General features: G+C 40.3%; 1 protein-coding gene across 1 annotated transcript in view; it reads left to right on the top strand.

Annotated features, from left to right (window-relative positions):
- The window catches only part of dnah9 (dynein, axonemal, heavy chain 9), a 254,737-nt gene that overhangs the window by 146,175 nt on the left and 88,406 nt on the right, over positions 1 to 20,156 (top strand). The window contains exons 56-62 of the mRNA XM_088323097.1: positions 3,476 to 3,655; positions 4,020 to 4,250; positions 6,727 to 6,921; positions 9,178 to 9,297; positions 13,139 to 13,327; positions 18,347 to 18,582; positions 18,648 to 18,770. Of these exons, the coding sequence (XP_088179223.1) occupies positions 3,476 to 3,655; positions 4,020 to 4,250; positions 6,727 to 6,921; positions 9,178 to 9,297; positions 13,139 to 13,327; positions 18,347 to 18,582; positions 18,648 to 18,770 (1,274 nt within the window). The remainder of the gene's footprint in view (positions 1 to 3,475; positions 3,656 to 4,019; positions 4,251 to 6,726; positions 6,922 to 9,177; positions 9,298 to 13,138; positions 13,328 to 18,346; positions 18,583 to 18,647; positions 18,771 to 20,156) is intronic.

Here is a 20,156-nt window from a genome sequence, read left to right as displayed (position 1 = left end):
GACCAATATAGGATGTCCCCTGCTCACGGCCCGAAGACAGCTGGGACCCTACTGAGAATAAGTGGTGCAGATAATGGATGGATGGAAGTTTATCAGGATAAAAGGCAGAAAAATATGAATAACATTAGAGAAAGTTACAAAAACATTGCAATGTTCGTGAATGAAAAAGAGTAGTGCATTGTTCCAATAGTGCAATGAAAATAACTGCAATATAATCTAGAAGAAAAAAAAATAAAAACAAATCACAAGCTATATATTTTTAGTTTTTTGCAACAACATTTAGCTACAAAAAAGCTGAAAATACAAAATAAGTCGCAAGATACCACTGTTACCGCTAAAGCGCGTCACTCTCTGGCTTTTTCGCAAAAAAAAAAAAAAATAGAATAGAATAGAATATACCTTTATTGTCATTGTCACAAAATGGGTTAACATATTGTGACAACGAAATTGGGCACGACACTCAAGTTTCACACATTCACAGTGAGGTAAAGAAACCAAGAAGATAAAGGAACAGAGAAGATAAGGTTATAAAACAAGGAGGATAAGGTTATAGTCATAATTCACACAAAATGTATACAAGAAATGTCGGCATGGAGGATGTTACGTACAGTTTGGTATGGTAAGGGTTTGAGCAATATGCATTTGGTGCAAAAATAGTCATCATAGTGCAAAAAATAGTCAACATATGCATTTGGTGCAAAAAATAGTCATCATAGTGCAAAAATAAATAAAAAAATAAAGATACGTTTTTAGTTTTTTTGTTCGCCCGTTTCGGGTGATGGCCCTGGGGAAAAAGTTGTCCCCGAGCCTATTTGTCCTATTTTTGAGGGTCTGGTAATGCCTTTCCACAGGGCAACAGGTCAAAAAGGCGGCAACTGGGGTGGGAATTGTTTTTCATAATGCCTATGGCTCTGCTACAATATAAGAAGCCGACAATGTTTTCTAGACTGGGAAGAGAGCAACTGAAGATCCTTTGGGCTGTGTTGATTATTTATGTATTAGGTCAGGCAAATCACATTTAAAAACAAAAGGGGAAACAGTGATCCTGAGTTGTTTGTGTCTTTCATCTCTGTTATTGACGTGTGAATGTTTGTTTTCCCCTGTGAACTGACTTAACTGACTCGTTAAAGGATTTTATTTGAAAAGTAGATACTTTTGCTGTTTTTAAAGTAGTAGTTTTTATATAACATTAAAATAACATTGAATACAGTAAAGCAAGCCTATATTCATATATGAGTCGAACTACTGTAAATTCCGGACTATAGAGCGCACCTGATTATAAGCCGCACCCACCACATTTTAAGAGGAAAAACGATTTTGTACTTACACAAGCCGCACCTGTATATGAGCCGCATGCGCCCACATAAAAAAATGTAACACAAAATTAACCCAAACCTGACTTTAAGTCCCGCAATTGAGACTGAATGTCCTTCATTAAAGTACACAGTCCAAAAATCACAGCCGGCAAAATGAACGGAAATGATACCGGTACTTAAGGTTTGATGCCGACCTGCAGAGTCCGGGTCCCGTTAAAAGTAATCCAAGGAAAAAAGGGTATATTTCCAAAGGTAAGGGGTGGAAAAAATATATATACACTAAATATTTATCTCCTGACGGACAGTCCTTTTCGTTTCATAAATCTAAGACACCACGACGGTCCTCCTTTGAAATCCGGAATTTTCTTTTCGGTAGCGATTGTTTTTGCTTTCAGTCCGATCTACACAGTCGAAACACCTCGGCCATCTGCTCTCTGTGTGTTCACCCAGTCTTCTAGAAGGTGTTCCAGTTCAGGCCACCTAGTTTTATTACCTCGGAAAGCTTTTTTCGCCTTTTTACATTTCTCCAGTTCTTCCCGCTGCCGTTTCCAGCGTCTCACCATCGATTCGTTTATGCCAAGTTTACGTGCAGTAGCTCTGTTTCCTTCTTTATCGGACTGCTCGATTGCTTTTAGCTTGAAAGCTGCGTCTTGTGCCTTTCCTTTTGCATTTTGCATGATGAGGGTATGTTTACGCTAATTTAATTTATGCACAAGCCAAGAAGTTGCAGTCTTCCTCGGCGCATATGTTCCACCGGTCTAAATCTTACCATTTGTACTCGAGCGCCGCTGGCAGCCGTTAGAAAAATGACATAAATTGGCCGCATCACTGAATAAGCCGCAGGGTTGAAAGTTTAGGGAAAAAGTAGCAGCTTATAGTCCGGAATTTACGGTAGTTGAAAAAAAAGTGCCATCAGTTTTGCTCATTCGGAATAATAATCTAGTAAAATAAATTAAAACGTCTTGCCTCAGGTTTTCTTTACATGGGGACAGTATGTATTATTTTGTGCCTCCCAGTGTTAGAATAATACTTTAAAAAGTTCGCAAGAATACTATTATATAAATGTGCATTTGAAAAAAAAAAATACTTCCAGGTTATGAAATTTGCATTTATTTTACAGGGACCTGACATCATTGTCATCCATTTTGCTTTTCTGTATTATTTGTTATTGCAACATGCGTTACAGCCCGGTCATCCTGGAAGGGGATTACCTCATGTGTTGGCCCTTCTCAAGGTTTTTTCATTTACCTCATGTTGAGGTTTTGACTTTTTCCTTGCCCTCATGTATGTTTTAGATCAGGGGAAGGTATAATAATAGTCTGTAGATTGCAATAATCTGTGGTCTGTGCAGCCCTTTTGATAAAGGGCTATACAAATAAACATAACATGACATGACTTGCTTCTGTGGGTATCCGAAAAACAAAATATATTGGCAAAAAAAGAAGATACATAAAAGTCTGGCTAGGTAGCTTTGAGTCTCTCTAGTTTGTATTCTTAGTTGTACTTTTTAGCACACGTCTTCAGAACTTGCTTCATATTTTAGTAATAAAAAAACAATCCCCAAATATACCCTATCCATTGGCAGATAATTTTGCTAATTTTAGGGTTTTCATTTTTTTATAATATAGTATTGTAATAGAATTGTATTGTTTTATTAAAACACATATTAAAATGAGCAACATTATTTATCAAAATGAAAAAGTTAATAACAAGTTTGAATCAACAGTGATATTGTAGACCAACTCATTCAAATTTCACAACCAAGTGCTTGAACTTATTCTATGTAGAATAGAATAGAATAGAATATACCTTTATTGTCATTGCTACAAATGGGCTAACATATTGTGACAACGAAATTGGGCATGACACTCCAGTTTTACACATTCATAGTGAGGTATGAGCAAGAAGATAAAGGAACAGAGAAGATAATGTTATAAGACAAGGGGGATAAGGCTATAGTTATAATTTACATGGTATTTACACAAGAAATGTCGGCATGTGGGATGTTACATACAGGGTTGTCGTGATAACGTTGGTATGTAAGAGAATTTGCAGAAAATCATCTTTTAAAACCTGAAAGTGGGCATCCAGAGTATTTGAAAAGACCCATTATCAGGGCATTTGCTAATGCGGCGTATGCAATTTGTGTCGACCCTCAGGTGGTTGGTGTGGAAACTGACAAAGTGTCCAAGGAGAAAGCTCTGGCTGACGACGAAGAGGAAAAAGTGGCTGCCATGGCCGCCCTAGTCCGCGCCAAACAAAAAGACTGTGAGGAGGACCTTGCCCAGGCTGAACCGGCTCTCCTCGCTGCCCAGGATGCGCTCAATACTCTCAATAAAGTGAGTTTCTATTCAATGTTTTACTTTAGTCACCAGTTGCCCTTAATATGGAGATTAAATACAAGTGATGATCATCTAGGCTGATGGAGTGTATTTTGAGTTCACCCCCTGGACCCCATTTCAGTTTATGTGTCACCCGAAGGGTTTTTAAAAACACCCTTTTTCAAGGTTCTCCATGTGCAAACTAGCAGAACCGACAGTTCCATCACGGCTCTCCAGAGCTCTGTAAAATCACCTCATTTGAATGCTCAAAGTCACTGCAAGTGAAATCCCTGCTTTTTCTCAACCCTCCCCCCCAAGCATGCTCTCATGACTCTAATTTATTCAATGCTAACAAAACACATTTTTTTCTTCCCTTTTTTAGAACAACCTAACAGAATTGAAGTCGTTCGGTTCTCCGGTGGCGGCGGTGACCAACGTGACGGCCGCCGTCATGGTGCTAATGTCGCCCGGTGGCAAAGTCCCTAAGGATCGCGGTTGGAAGGCTGCCAAGGTGATGATGGCCAAAGTGGACGCCTTCCTCGACGCCCTCGTCCATTTCGACAAGGAAAATATCCCGGAGGCTTGTTTGAAAGCAATTCAGCCCTACCTGCAGGTGAGTCTTTTCAAGATAAAGCATTTTTCTCCTGACTCTCTTAATGCGGGTGAAGACTGTCTCGTTTCTCTGCATTGTGTAGGGGAAAGGGTAAGGGACAAAAGCCTCCTTTCACAAAGATATGTTAGAAGTGGCTTTAGTTCTCCTTTGCCACACCCCCTTCGATTACTGACCATCTGAAAGCGATTGTGGGACAGAATCTACCATTTTACGTGTGTTTATGTTTGGCTGTGTTAGTAATGGGGACAATGACTTTTCCCATTCACCCCAGATATAAAGGGGAACGGCACAAGCCTCCTTTTATGAAGAGAGGTCAGGAGCGTCTTCAGTTCTCCCTCGTCACATCCCCTCAGCATTACTGACCCTTTGAAAGCAATCATGGTAGAGAATGAACCATACATATGTGTTTATGTTGGGCTGTGTTATTGAGCTTAAATCCTTAAAGAGGGCTCTGGGAGACCATGACAATAACAGAGGCGGGTGTGTTTGCAGGGAAAACGACCAATCAACAACAGAAAAGTGTAGAAATGGAAGGGGAATATGGAAGATCAAAAATAAACTAAGTGGTAATGGGAAAGGGGAAGTAATGGGAACAGACCTTAGACTTAATTCAACCTTTTAATGCAGCACTAAGATTGCTCAGAAGCTAGCATGCTGGTTGTTTCTTTTATAATGCTGCCACCAGATTTGAACGTCCCCTTGTTTAATATAATAATAATAATAATTTCCTTTGTATTGTCATTCTTTGTAAGAACGAAATGTCGATACACCTGATCCGTTGTAGCGAGCCGATGCAGCCGCAGCCAACAGAGGGCGCCGCCATTTTACCAATGTTATAAGTATTAGGTATGCTGCACTACTGACAATGCATTTTATGTTTGCGTGTATATTAATATTGCTCCTCGATGTTACTACCTTTTTTTCACTTGGCCAGGGTTGGGTGGGGTTACTTTAACTTGATTACTTTCAATTACTTTTGGATTACTCCAATTCCAAATATGCTAATAAAAGACAAAAAAAACTAAATGTGAAAAAAAAATATTACATTTTGTGCAGGCTTGGGGAGTAACGGAATACATGGAATGGCAAAAATGATGTTGGCAAGCCGTTTGGATTTATTTTCATTTTGTTTCTGTCGCTGTCAGAGATAGTCATTATTAAGACTCTTTGGTGGCTGTATTTACACAGATAACATACATATATTGTTAAAAACTAATTGTGATACCAAAGCAAAAATACTCACGTCCTCCATGATGGTTGAAAGAAGGGAAAGAGAACGCCCCCAGGGGGGCTTGGTTTATTTCACGTCAGTGAAAACATTACACACATGAACAAGACTTCACATTAAAATAATATAAGATTGATAAACGTACAAGAGATATAATTAGACTGATTATTGAAACATTGTTTTATGTGTGTGTGTGTGAGAAAGATTGTTTTTGTATTTAGGAATCTAAAAACAAGTTATTTACATAATCGAAATTTCTGAGAGATTTAACATCCAAAACGGCCACCTTGACAGTCGCATTTTATGTTAGTTTTGCCGGAGATCAAAGAGATCAAAGCCAGGAGAGAAAGCTTACCACGTGTTGTGAGTCATAATTTTATTCATATTTACTTTATTTTGTCTTCTATTAGCATAATTGGTATTGGAGTAATCCAAAAGTAATTGAAAATGGGGGCGGCAGTAGCTCAGGAGGTAGAGCGATCGTTTTAGGATTAAGGGATCCCAGTTCGAATCCCGGCTTGTCCGTGTTACTCGTCGAAGTGTCCTTGGGTAAGACACTGAACCCCCAATTACCCCCAATAAGCAGGTTAGCGCCTTACATGGCTGCACAGATCACGGCCGCTATTGGGAAATGTGAAGCACAATGTAAAGCGCTTTGGGAAGTCATTGACTTGAAAAGCGCTATATAAATGCAGATCATTTCATTTCATTTCAAAATAATCAAGTTAAAGTAACCCTACTGCACTTGGCCAATATAAAATGGTCAAACCGTGCACAAGACTACGTATGATGTCATCCTAAAACTGACGTGTTAGTGATTTGAGCAGTCAAATTAATTGGTTTTGCCTTCAACACTTTTATTTGGCGCTTCAATTTCCCTGACGTTAATTGGATATCGGCTTTTTAATAGACTTTGGACCCCCGCAAATTAATATTTAATGAAACTTTAATATCCAATATAGATGGTTCCGTCTTTTGTTTTTCAGTTGGTTAGTAGAAAATGCAGTCACGATTAAAAAAAAAAAAAATACTTCTTTGGGAGCTGTAGTTATACAGCCGTGTTGTTGGTTATTTGATTTGAGGCAGCAAATTTAACTCTTTCAATGAGTATCCAAACGTAGCTGTCATTATCTCTATCTGAATCAAATCTATTGCCATTTTTGTTAGTAGGCTAAAGTGAAGAATTTTCACCAGAACACTAGAAATTATGACAAACTCTGACTGTGTGTTTGCCCCAATTCTATCAAGGATCCAGAGTTCCAGCCAGAACTCGTGGCCTCAAAATCCAACGCAGCAGCGGGTCTTTGTTCCTGGGTGTTGAACATCGTCAAGTTCTACAAAGTCTACTGCGAGGTCCAGCCCAAACGCCAGGCTTTGAGCAAAGCTAATGCTGAACTAGCCGCCGCGCAAGGGAAGCTCGTCGCCATCAAGAACAAGATCAATGTCAGTCATGCAAACCAGGATCATTTTGGTGCTAACAACTTGGAGGAACAGTTTGACACACGCACACTTCCGGAGATTTTGAGAGATTTAAAAAATAGCTGTTTAGGATCGATAGAGCTGAAAAAAAGTATTGATATTGTTAGGTAGAAGGTCTTCATCAAGACATTCAAATTGATAATCTGACTCCAAATATTTAGACATACATTTACCATTCAAACCAATATTACTGTTTCACCATTCCTAACAATTATTTGTTCTCTTTCTGTAAGAGAGAAAACCAGGAGACCAATCAGACGAATCAAGATTTTATTCCTAACAGCAAAAAAAACAATACAGTATTGGGGGCTTGGGTCCCCATGCCTGTAAAATATGTTGTTGATATAAAATGTTATTGTGGCCATGGAGACAATTGGATCTAGGGTAAGAATGCTGAGTCAACAAAACCAAGATAATTGAGTCAGCTTTTTTGGGGCATTCTTCACATCTAGGGTAACCGGCCTAAGTGCCTGTGAAAGATTGTGTACATACCTAAACTCAATCTCCCTTCCTTGGGCGGACAGACACCCAAATATAAAAACAACATATAAGATATATATCTCTCATCTCATCTCATTAGCTGCACCGCTTATCCTCAGTAGGGTCGCGGGGGTGCTGGAGCCCATCCCAGCAATCTTCGGGCAGTGGGCAGGGGACACCCTGAACTGGTTGCCAGCCAATCGCAGGGCACCCAGGGACAGACAACTCGCTCGCTCATTCACACCTAGGGACAATTTGGACCGGCCAATCCACCTGAAATGCATGTCTTTGGAATGTGGGAGGAAACCGGAGTGCCCGGAGGAAACCCACGCAAGCACAGGGAGAACATACAAACTCCATATATATATATATATATATATATATATATATATATATATATTACATACAGGCAGCACGGCAGCGCAGTGGTTAGCACATGTGCGGCACAGTTCATGTCTTGGGAACCTCCTGCGTGGGTTCAAATCCAGCTCCAGACTTCCTGTGCAGAGTTTGTATGTTCTCCCCGTGCTTGTGTGGGTTTCCTCTGGGCACTCCGGTTTCCTCCCACATTCCAAAGACATGCATTTCAGGTGGATTGGCCGGTCCAAATTGTCCCTAGGTGTGAATGAGCGAGCGAGTTGTCTGTCCCTGTGTGCCCTGCGATTGGCTGGTAACCAGTTCAGGGTGTCCCCTGCCCACTGCCCGATGATTGCTGGGATGGGCTCCAGCACCCCCCGCGACACTACTGAGGATAAGCGGTGTAGCTAATGAGAAGAGATGAGATATATATACATACATAAAAAATATCAAATATATTCACTTTGCTCGTGGGTGATTTGAGTTTGATTTTTGTTTGTTTTTCCGGGGAGGCTTGTTTTGGTTTTTGTTTTTCATTGATATCTATATTTTCAAATTTGCTATAAACCGGTGAAGTACACTTCTGAAGATTCGTAGCACATGGAATAATGGTGTAATCTTAGCAAACAAATTGCAACATGACCAAAGTGTCTTCTTTCTTTTCTACGATGGCGTGCATTGAAAAACCAAAACGATGCATAAAATTCCAGGATCGACCAACATGGATGCACCCTCCGTCTTATGAATCAAACAAAAACAACCGGATTCAACAAATCGTCGAAACGATTCGATCGTGCTCCTGAGTGACAGTTGACGCATGAGCCCAGCCGGTAATTATTATCCGGTACCGCGCTTCCCGGCATTTCATCAATACGACTCCAGCGCTATTTAAGCTTTTACCGTCCATGAATCAAAACCCAATCCATCATCCTAAAAACCCCGATTGATAATAGCGCCTTGTAAATAATTGTTTCCCGGCTACGCCACGAATCCAGCCGAAGCTCCAGGAGGCCTAGGGACCCGCCAGAGGCTGTCCCGTCCCGCCGAGTTTTCACTGAAAGTCTTTAATGAGATCCGGCGTGACTCGTTTGGCGTTTCTCAGCGAGCCGTCACATCGTCGGGGCTAAAAAGTCCGTGCCGGGGGAATAAGCGATCCTCAAACTAATCTCCCGGGCCAGTGTGCCCACACCGGATAATCCTGTTTGTCCTTGTGCTAATTGCCTCCACTTCGCAAATAAATCTGTGGCGGACAGAGTGATAAATTCCATTTTACCCAACTTTTCACTCGCGCTTGAGTTTGTGTCGCTTATCGACTGCAGTCAGATATTTGTCCGTGTTGTACTTTGGAGAGACTGACGTTGATTATTCTTTGTGGTCCACCAGCACCTCAATGAGAACCTGGCCAAGCTTACAGAAAAGTTTGAGAAAGCCACCGCCGATAAGCTCAAGTGCCAACAGGAAGCGGAATCGACGGCGCACACGATTTCCCTGGCTAACCGTCTGGTGAGCGAGCACATGCCCTGCCGGGAATTACCAGATTTTTAGCACTATATGGATCACCGTGTTAAAAGACGCACCCTTCAGAAATACTCTGTTGTGATATTGTTTTCACATCCAAGCAGTGTTCCATCTAAGCTGTGCGCGTGCACAATTGCGCACTGCTCGCACATTCTCAGCGCACAAGAAAATCGAGCCAGCGCAAAAAATGAGGGCTCAAAATTACTATTTAAAAAGTGACTCAAGTCAAAGTTACAGTGCATGAAGGTAAAAATACACAGGTTCCCCTGACGTTGTGTCCTAAATGCGGTATTTTCAAGTCGAGTCGAAAGAGAATGAAGTTGAGTAAAGTTAGTAGAGTTTGTCGGGTAACTGGCTTCTTTGGCTCGGCTCACTAAAAGGAGGGGTCCTAAACGGCTCTTCGGGTTGTTTTTGCTTCTTTAATCCCAACATGACCAAATATTAAGTAAAATTATGCACAACATGACTTAAAGGAAGGGGGGAATAGAACAAAAAAGAAATAAATACCAAAATGAAAAAGGAGTGAAAAGATGAGAAAAAAAGAAACAAAAGGAAGAGAAAAAAGAAGGAAACATTTAGAAAAAAAAGCCAGAAAAAAAGAAAAGAAAGAAATGTAGGAAAAAGCAAATAGAGAACAAAAAGAAAAAAGCAACAGCTCAGAAAAAATAAACACAATGAGATTTGTTTTAAAGGAATTAAAAAAAAAAAACTAGAAATGAAAAACACGGAAAAAAGAAGAAAAAGTTTGTGTTGCATTCACATAATTTCCAATTATATCAAGTGAATCCTGTTGCCCACATTGTACTTGTACTAAAAAATGTGATTAAGTACAGTTCTGTATCTTACAACCGACTAAATAAGCCCCCAAAAATGTTGATATTACGCGACAAAATACATCAGGAAATAAAAAGAAATGAATATCTTGTGAAATAATTTTAAGAACAAACGACGGTTGTAGGCCGTACAACCTTTGCAATAGTACGAGTCAATTCACTAAAAAGAGAAGAATAATTTTGCATTGCCGGAAACTTGATTTCAAGTTTTGGACATGTTTGATAATTAATTATCTTGCCAAACTTGGGATTATGGTTGCTCACTGTTGTTTCAAGCGCTGCTCACCGACTTTGTGTGAACACTCAGACCCGTGGAAAATTACAGGGAACATTGCATATAAGGCACATAAAACTATTAGGCGCATGAGAATTAAAACAGTGTAATGGCTACTTTTGCACAGAAACTGACAATAAGCTGTTTTTGTGGATTGATCAGGCGGATATTTTCACTGAAGGGAATCAAACTCAGATCTCAGGGTAGAGATTACCAGATTCTATCCATCCTTTCAATTGTGGACTCCCAAATCTACTAATTGTGGACTGAGCAATTCGGAAAAACGCTGGACTGTGTAATGTAAGATCAAACATTCGGGAACTCTGTTTGACCCTCTGAACTGAATGATGGGAAAGGCATTGTGGGAGGTTATTCGGTCGTCCTAAAATATATAAATTAACGCATGGCTGCACATTTTCAAAACATTTGTTACTTAAAATGCCCGAGTTGAGTGAAAAGACATTCACCTCCAACCTATCTGGTACTGTGACTAGAAAACAGCATGATAAAGAGATAAGCCTTTTTAGGTGTTGTCTGCGAAATCCGGCGCTCGTCCCACCGTGATCCGGGTTTGATTCCTGTTGCATTCAATGTTATGCAATTGTGAACAACCATCCATGTCTCTTGTGGCCTAGTGGTTAGGATTCCGTGATATTACTGTTGCTATGCGATTCAAACCCTGTTTCCACCTTTGCTATGCAATTGTGGTCAGTGATGAAACGTATCGACTGATTAGTAATTGCACACATATGGTCATGCATTTTTATTTTGTTCGCAAAGAATGCGCACCGGATTGTAAGGCGCATGTTCAAATTTCTGTCCTATCCGGGATTTTTGGGTGTGCCAGAAAATATGGTTATTTTGGAAGCGCTTGAGATATTTTAAATTTAAAAAGTGTGCGGTAAAAAACGTCAAAGAAACACTGGACTAGGGTTAAGCAATGGTTAATGATGCTAGCATATTATAACAGACCCATCAAAAGACATTTTAACGAACTTAATCGCGCCAAATAACAGTAAGTGCCAACTCTCGGCCAACCTCCATGTCTTAGAAATGATGTTTGTGACTGCTTAGTCACAGTCCGATATATAAATAAATGAATCTACATCTTACTTATAAATTGATGGACGGAGCAATAAAGCAACATATAAACTGTCGATTAGGAAAATAAAATGTCTTACCTCATAAATGGTCCATATGCTGCCCCTCTTGAATACAAGCATCAAAATATAATCCTCCATTATGAAAAAAGGTCCATGCAACGGTAAGAAAATTACATAATGAATGGTTTAACTTGCTGCTAGCTTATTTTATCACTAATTCTATTTTTTGGGGATGACATGTGTGCAAAATTGAAATGATTGCACTCACTATTGCCCTCTGCCATGAGGCAAGAGAACTACATGCCTTACTTGGTATCTGCAGACGCTTAGCACAGTAATTTTTAACATATTAAGCATCTGCATGCTAATTTTGCATGCTAATTTTGCTAATTTTGCTTATGCTAATTTTGCTTACGCTAATTTTATCGATAATATTATTAATGTGAAAATATAACAATTTTGGAAAGGAAAATCCAAATATCTGTCAGATTTAATGAAAAATAACTCCAACACTATCCATCCATCCATTATCTACACCGCTTATCCTCAATAGAGCCCATCCGGGCAGTGGGCAGGGGACACCCTGAACTGGTTGCCAGGCAGTCACAGGACAAACAGAGACAGACAACCCACTTGCTCTTTCACACCTATGGCCGATTAACCTGATACGCATGTTTTTTGAAATGTGGGAGGAAACTAGAGTGCCCGGGGGAAACCCACACAAACATGGGGAGAACATGCAAACTCCACACAGAAAATATGGTCGCTGGATTTGATCCCATGACCTCAGAACTGTGTCTCCAACACAGAATTAATATTACAATTCATATGTCTTTAATTTTAAATTTCTATAATGACAGGTGAGGCAGAGTTCACTTGCCTACCCCGACTGCACGGCACTGCCCATTCTAAAATATACATACTCACCGAAAATATAGAAGCAGTTATTCCCATGCCAAGTTGTTTTATGCAAATTCTTATCCCGCCCTCCTTTTTATATACTCAAACTTACATTAATCCTTCTGCAAGCAAACAAGTCAGTTCGTCCGTCTTCCGTCTCCTTGAATGCAAATCCATATGTTCAGTATCTCCCCGGCTCATATGCATATGTGTAATTCTGCTGACTGGAACAAAACAAACAGCACTGTTGACGCCGTTAATCTAAATTATTATTTGCCCGCAGAACGCCTGACAGCTGCAATAATGGGAGAAAGCATTTTTTTTATTTTTTTTCCCCCTGCTTTTCGTCTGGCAGCCACTAGCGAATATCGATGCAAATGTTGCCCAGGCGCTCGGCGCTCCCGTGATGTATGCTGGGAGAAGCTGCCGTGACGCCCAAGGGCGGCCTCGCTTAAGTTGGGCAAAAGCCGGGATATTAACTTGAATATTGTTGATCCCCGGAGGAGAATGTCATCACTGCACCAGTAAAGAGAGAAGGTGTTGTTACACGAGCGCACAAGCAATGAAATATACAACAGCCCATTAAAAGCCGACCTGAAGGTGACAAACTCGTTTGGGAGGATTTTTTATGTGTTTATGATGTCGGACGGTCAACGGATTAATTTATATAAAACATAATACCGGAAAACCTTTGAGATTATTGTCTCGTAATTCAGGTGGGAGGTCTGGTGTCGGAGAACGGACGCTGGGCGGATGCTGTTGAAAGTTTCCGAAAACAGGAAAGGACCATGTGTGGTGACGTCCTCCTCATCACGGCCTTCGTTTCCTACCTGGGCTACTTCACCAAACGCTACCGATCGCAGCTAATGGATGAAAGCTGGAGACCTTATCTTAGTCAGCTCACGGTTAGTTACTTTGGTTCTGTGATTACTGATAAAAACATTGATATTGACTGTGGAGTTATTTAAATCAGGCATGTCTAACTCCAGGGCCAGATCCAGACTTTATGTTCTTGGGTGGGCCAGATCAATAAACAAGTGTCAACGCCAACTATGTAGCTTTGTTTTTCTGTACTATCACCAGGGTTGGGTAAGGCTACTTTAACTGGATTACTTTCAATTACTTTTGGATTACTCCAATACCAAATACAGTATGCTCATAAAAGACAAAAAGCTAAATATGAATACAATTACACAATGTTGTGCTGGCTTGAGGAGTAACGGAATACAGTAGAACCTTGGTTCTCGACAATAATCCGTTCCAGAACCTGGTTCGAGAACCGATTTGTTCAATCACCGAAATCATTTTTCCCATTGAAAATAATGTAAATCGTTTTAATCCGTTCCAACACCCTGGATGTTTACCATGCATGTTTAACGTAAACATGAAGCTAACCCAGGCTAATCGTACGGTCGCATTATCGTAATCTTCCGTACGAAAGATTACGCTAACATGAACGTGTAAAAATAAAAAAATCAGGTCGTTTACAAGTCATTTAGCACCACAAGTGGCTAGCGCTTCATTGGAAAGGGGGCTCCGTTCCAACACCCTGAATTTTGGGCTCAGTTCCAACACCCTGAATGTTCAACGTAATATTAAAGCTAACCCTGGCTAATCGTACATTCGCGTTATCGTAATCTTCCGTACGAAAGATTACGCAAACACGAACGTGTAAAAAAAAAATATATAGAAAATAATTATGAATAGGATTTCTTACCTTTGTGGTGGTCAGCAGAAGGTGCATGCTGTATTCCCTAGCAAGATCGGAAACTCGCACACCTCTTTCATAGTTAGCTATTATGTCTTTCTTAAAGGCAGAAGTTGTACGAACAACTTTTCTTTTTTCACCTATCCTGCTTGCACCGACCTTCTTCTGAGGCGTAGTTAGGGGCTAAAACACTCCGTTCACCGATATTAAAAGCGAAAGCAAAAAGAGCTAAGTGCGCACGTGATAACAGTTGGTCACGAGGTGTGGGGGCAAGCTACACGATCTACACCCGTACGCTGCTCAGCATCGCACTCGAGCGTACGCACTCACGCATTACCGGCGTTCAAACTCCGGATTTTTGACCAAACAGCGAAGCAAGATTTTCTCGAAATTTTTGGTCGAACTCCGATTTGTTTGAACTGAGAGGCGTTCGAAAACCGAGGTTCCACTGTACATGGAACGGCAAAAATGATGTTGGCAAGCTGTTTGGATTTATTTTCATTTTGTTTCTGTCACATTTTATGTTAGTTTTGCCAGAGATCAAAGAGATCAAAGCCAGGAGAGAAAGCTTACCACATGTTGTGAGTCATCATTTTATTCATATTTAGTTTATGTCTTTTATTAGCATATTTGGTATTGGAGTAATCCAAAAGTCATTGAAAGTAATCCAGTTAAAGTAATCCTACCCAACCCTGACCATCACTTAGCCTACATTTGTCGCCAACCTTACAAATTACAATAACTGATCTTATGGTATCCTTTCTTAGCACAACACATCTATTTATACATTAGCATTGAATTTGTTAACAGTGTGTTTATTTTAACAGTTGAGTAAGTGTAGCCCTACGTCCAAACCAATTAACCACAAACATAAACAAACTCATGTGGGGATATCATTAAAATGTGCTTGTTGTTTTAAATAATAATATAAATAATAAAAGAATAAATACAAAATAAGAGTTTTCACATTGAACGGGCAATAACATCAATTTAAACTCATAGGCTCAACCTACTAAGACTGAGAAAATACTGTACAATATTGTCTTTAACTTGAAACCAAAATGGACCCTTGTACACCTTTACTCCCCTCTAGTGGCAGGGAGGGTGCATTTGGGTAGTATTTGTATTAAAAAAAAGAAATGATCCATCTTGCTTTCTTTTTCAAACGAATACATTTACGAAGGTTCTTATGTTTGCCATGCCTTATTCAAGTGACAGAATATTGGATTTTGACAAAAGCCGTTTTTTTCCTCCGCTAGTTTAAATCCACGTTGTGAGAAGGGTAAAAGAAGCCTCTGAACAAAGAACAGTTTTTTAATGTTTTACTATAATAGAATATTCTGTGCACAAACGACACACAGGACAATGGGTTGTAGGATTCACGAGTGTCTTGTCGAAATGGCTGACAATTACTTTTATATCTGGAGGGCAGGTCATGACAAAAACTTTTGAGGTCAATAAAAAATCCCTACTTAACACCAAATCTTGCTGGTCGAGACCGATTCTGATACAAATTGTGATCAATACAGGATACAGGATTGGATCAGGAATTGATACAGGATACAGGATACGGGACAAACAGGATCGATAACGAGCAGGATGACTAACGGGACGGGACAGACGGGATCGATACAGGTTATAGGCTGACGGGGTTTGGATCAGGGATCGTTATAGTATACAGGATACGAATCAGACGGGATAGATAACGAGCAGGCTACCGGACAGGACGGGACAGACTGGATCGATACTTGATACAGGATAATGGGGCTTGGATCAGGGATCGATATAGGATACGGGACAGACGGGATTGATACCAGATACAGGATAACGGGGCTTGGATCTGGGATTGATACAGTATACAGGATACGGAACAGTCGGGATCGACAACGAGCAGGCTACCGGACAGGACGGGATCGATACCGGGTACAGGACACAGGATGACGGGGCTTGGAACAGGGATGGATACGAAATTTGGAATTGTAACAAAAATGTACACTTATTACAAATATGTACTATCATGTCATGAAGACAAAGAATAATGCATAACAGCTAGAATATGAACATTATAAACAAGTATTTAGAAATATGAAAAATAAAAAAAAATAAAAACGGAACATTTCCAATGGCAGGTGTGCAAAATAGTAAAGTGAAGTGGCTAGTAATATGTAAATGTTCAAAGTCATGGAGGGTGTGCAGAAAGGAAGGATCTGCTCTGTCACAAACTTGGGGTGAAGCAGCCTGTCACTGAAGGAGCTCTCCAGAGCAGATACGGTGTCCTGCAGGGAATGGGAGATGTTCATAGCTTAGCTATCACCCTCCTCTCCCCTACCACCTCCACTGAGTCGAGAGAGTGTCCCAGGACAGACCTGGCCATCCTGATCAGACCGTCCAGTCTTTTCCTGTCAGCCATCGAAATGCTGCTCCCCCAGCAGACCACTCCGTAGAAGATGGCTGATGCCACTGTTGGGGAAATTGCAGGTTCGATAATCGAGAGAAAAGTCTTCTCATATGTGGATAAGGAAAATGGACAGAAGCCAGCCTCGTAGGAGGGAGATACAACTTTATTGATGCGTCAATGAAGGTCTCAGAGAGCTCCAGGCATAACAACGCTTTTTGTAGCTTCAATTGAGTACAACCCAAAAGGCGGTCCGGTATCACGTATCAGTTAAAGGAATTTTGTTTTTCTCGTTCATCTCCCTATAAGGAGACAAGGAGATGGCTCCTCCAAACAACCTGAGGTCAGTTTATACAGAGACTCCCGTTCCTTGCACTCTATCTTCAAGGAAACTTAATTGTTTGCCAAGAATTTCCTGAACTGATGTCAACACGACCTTTTCTCACAACTGTAAGCAAGTCTTTCTAAATTTCTAAATGTATGCAAATCTATTCTACAAATGCAAGTGTATTTACCACAACACCACCACGGTGTCATGATCTTAAATGCAATCAGTTTAGAAATAGAAACTGTATTATATAAACCCCAACTTGTCTTGACTTCACAAGGCTTCATCTGCTTATCACCTCTGCAGGTTTCCTGACTACTTGAGTTGGCTAGGTTCTAGACCAGGGGTGGCGAACACGCGGCTCTAGAGCCGCAAGTGCCTCTTGGCCAATAAGAATCATCATATTTTCTATATACTGTGGCTCTTTGCCTTGTTTCATGTTTAGTTTTTTGTGTATACAGTAATCCCTCGGTTATCGCGGTTAATGGGGACCGAGACCACCCGTGAAAACTGAAAATCCGCGAAGTAGCGGCGCCCCTTCAAAAATGCTTAAAAAAACGTATACAGATATACAACAGTTAAAAAAATGGTCAATGTTCATTTTAACGAGAGTGAAAGAGCTACCTTCTGACAATAACAACATACTTTAGCTAGCGGCATCGAACGGCTTTTACAACAAATACACGAAACCACACACAATTAGCCGTGTTTAGATAGTACAAACAACCGCTCGCTTTTGGTATAATAAAGTCAAACTTAAGATGAAAAGTGACAGAAGAGAATATACTGTACTTACGTCGTGTCGCCGAGTTCCTCCATGATAAACGGCACCACATAAGAAAGAGGTGAGGTGGGAGGAGTTGAAGGAAGGGGGGGGGGGGAGCGAAGCGGTAACTCACCATGACTAAGCATTGTGTCAGGGTCTCCCCCTCCCCTTCACAATAAGAGTGTCCACACCGTGCCCTTAGTTGACATAAGCTGGCGCTTGCTCTAGTCAATAAATGCTTTTATTGAAAAGGTAAGGTATATTTTTTTAGACCCGCGAAGCTCTGAACCCGCAAAAGTGAAACTGCGAACTAGCGAGGTTCCACTGTATTGAGGGTGGACACTTTCCTTGAAATCAACACAAGAACAATACTTGTATTGTAAGGAGAGGAGTGTGTTATGGGAAATAATATGTTTTAAATTGTGTGTGTTTGTGTGTGTCCGTCTGTCTGTCATGGTAGGTCAGTGCGTGGTGTGGCTCCTTGACTCTCACAGTTAAAAATTTCGGCTTTGTGTCAAACTTGTTTGCCCCCCCCCTGTTCTAGACAAATGTGAACTGAAGAGCACAAATGAACACATTTCAAAAATATTTACAATCGAGCCTCGGGTGTGAAAGTCTGTTATTGTTTTCAGAACGTGTTGCACAGTATTCCTATTTTGCCTGGAAATGGTGGGGAAAATGTAGGGTTTATTTTCGGTTTATTACTTTAATACTTCCCGTTTGAAAGGTTCCCATCCCGGTAACACCTGGACTGGACCCACTGAGCATGCTAACGGATGATGCCGACATTGCGGCGTGGCAGAACGAAGGTCTACCAGCAGATCGGATGTCCACTGAAAATGCAACCATTCTCACTTCCTGTCAGCGATGGCCCCTCATAGTGGACCCTCAACTGCAGGGAATCAAGTGGATCAAGACCCGATACGGACAAAAGCTGCACGTCATCCGTATCGGGCAAAAAGGGTGAGTGGAAGCTTTTAAATATTTCCTTGAACTGTTTTTCCCTGACGTTGGTTTTATTTTGAAAGGTACCTGGATGTCATTGAGAGAGCACTGGCACAGGGTGATGTGGTTTTGATCGAGAATTTGGAGGAAAATGTGGACCCTGTTCTCGGTCCTCTACTGGGGAGGGAAACTATTAAGAAGGGCAGGTAAGATAATGTCTTTAAATTTAAATGATATGTGAAAATATCAGGAATATTCGTTTTGAAGAGCCTCCATGTTATCAAATATTAAGGGTCAACAATGCTCAGATTTTGGTGATTGATCGGATCAAGGAAATACAGGGTAGTGTGGATCGATACCGATCCGATACCGATTATTTTTGCTTGGAAATTTCATGATCATCTTGTTAGTTTATAACCTTAATAAACACAGCACGAATATTTTGGGAATAAAATGTTTGAACTTGATTTACATGATTACAAAGCAAATTACGACAAGTTAGGTTCCGGACGATCGTTCGTAATTTGAATTTGTTCGTAAGTTGCTTCAGTGCTATATTTTGTATGTTTAAGGTTTGTATAAGTATGTTTAAGGCTTGTGTGAATAACCTGTATTGTACTAAAAAGTAAACATTTCATAAAATAATATGCTCTATAAAGATAAATAAAGTGAGGTTTAACTTACTTTTGGGAGATGCGCTTCAAGAGGTCCTCTTCCGTACTAAAAAGTGGCCAAAAAAAGCGATCCAAACATTTTCTCAACCGCATCAAGCTTTCTTATTTCACTTCTATTTCAAAAGCTACGGCTCGCCTCTTCTTTACACTTCACACCGACCATATTGAATGCACGAGATATTAAACAATGAGAACGTCAAATTTCTTAGCGCGCTGGAGATAAAGTATGTTTACGCACGAACTAGGAAGTAGAAGCTGGAATTCTTCTTTGGGGTGGATGTTGGGCGACCTCTCACAGCGCCACATGCCGATAGTGGCGGAGAGAAGCACTACAGTAATGCCCTCTACTCGGAAAAGGTGCAAACAATACAAAATCTAGCTTACAGCAATGTCCGGATATTTTTTGACATCCCGAAAAAAATGTTTGGATCTACCGTTTTGCATAAGTCGAATGGTCGTAAGTAGGGGAGCGTATGTATACACATTTATATAAATATTTCTATCATAGCGGTTTGAAAAAAAGTCAAATAAACATAAAAAATGTCAACAAGACAAAAATTATGTAATCTATTGAAAAGTGCTAAAAGTATAAACAATAAAATGAAAAAAAAAACATTTGAAAGTATTGAAAATAAAATACTTCAGCTAAACAACTTATATAGGAACAAAGTCAAGGGAGTCAAACCCCCAAATTATCTAAAAAAAATACAGATACTCTATGAGAATGTCAACCCGATAACTAAAATAACTATCATTGCAAACTATTTTCAACATTGTTTAGTGGTATTTAAAATGGGAGTACAGTATCCATCCGAAGATAATAGTATCAATCCACCCAAGTACAAGCTCGGTATCGATAATATCGATATTTGTCTCGATATGCCCACCGTTAGCATATGTAGCTTCCTCGTATGCTAG

This window comes from Urocampus carinirostris, chromosome 19 (genome assembly GCF_059441175.1).
Source record: "Urocampus carinirostris isolate Australia breed hairy pipefish chromosome 19, RoL_Ucar_1.0, whole genome shotgun sequence".
NCBI lineage: Eukaryota > Metazoa > Chordata > Actinopteri > Syngnathiformes > Syngnathidae > Urocampus > Urocampus carinirostris.
The sequence above is the reverse complement of the archived record's forward strand: the minus strand, read 5'-3'. Positions and strand labels throughout refer to the sequence as shown.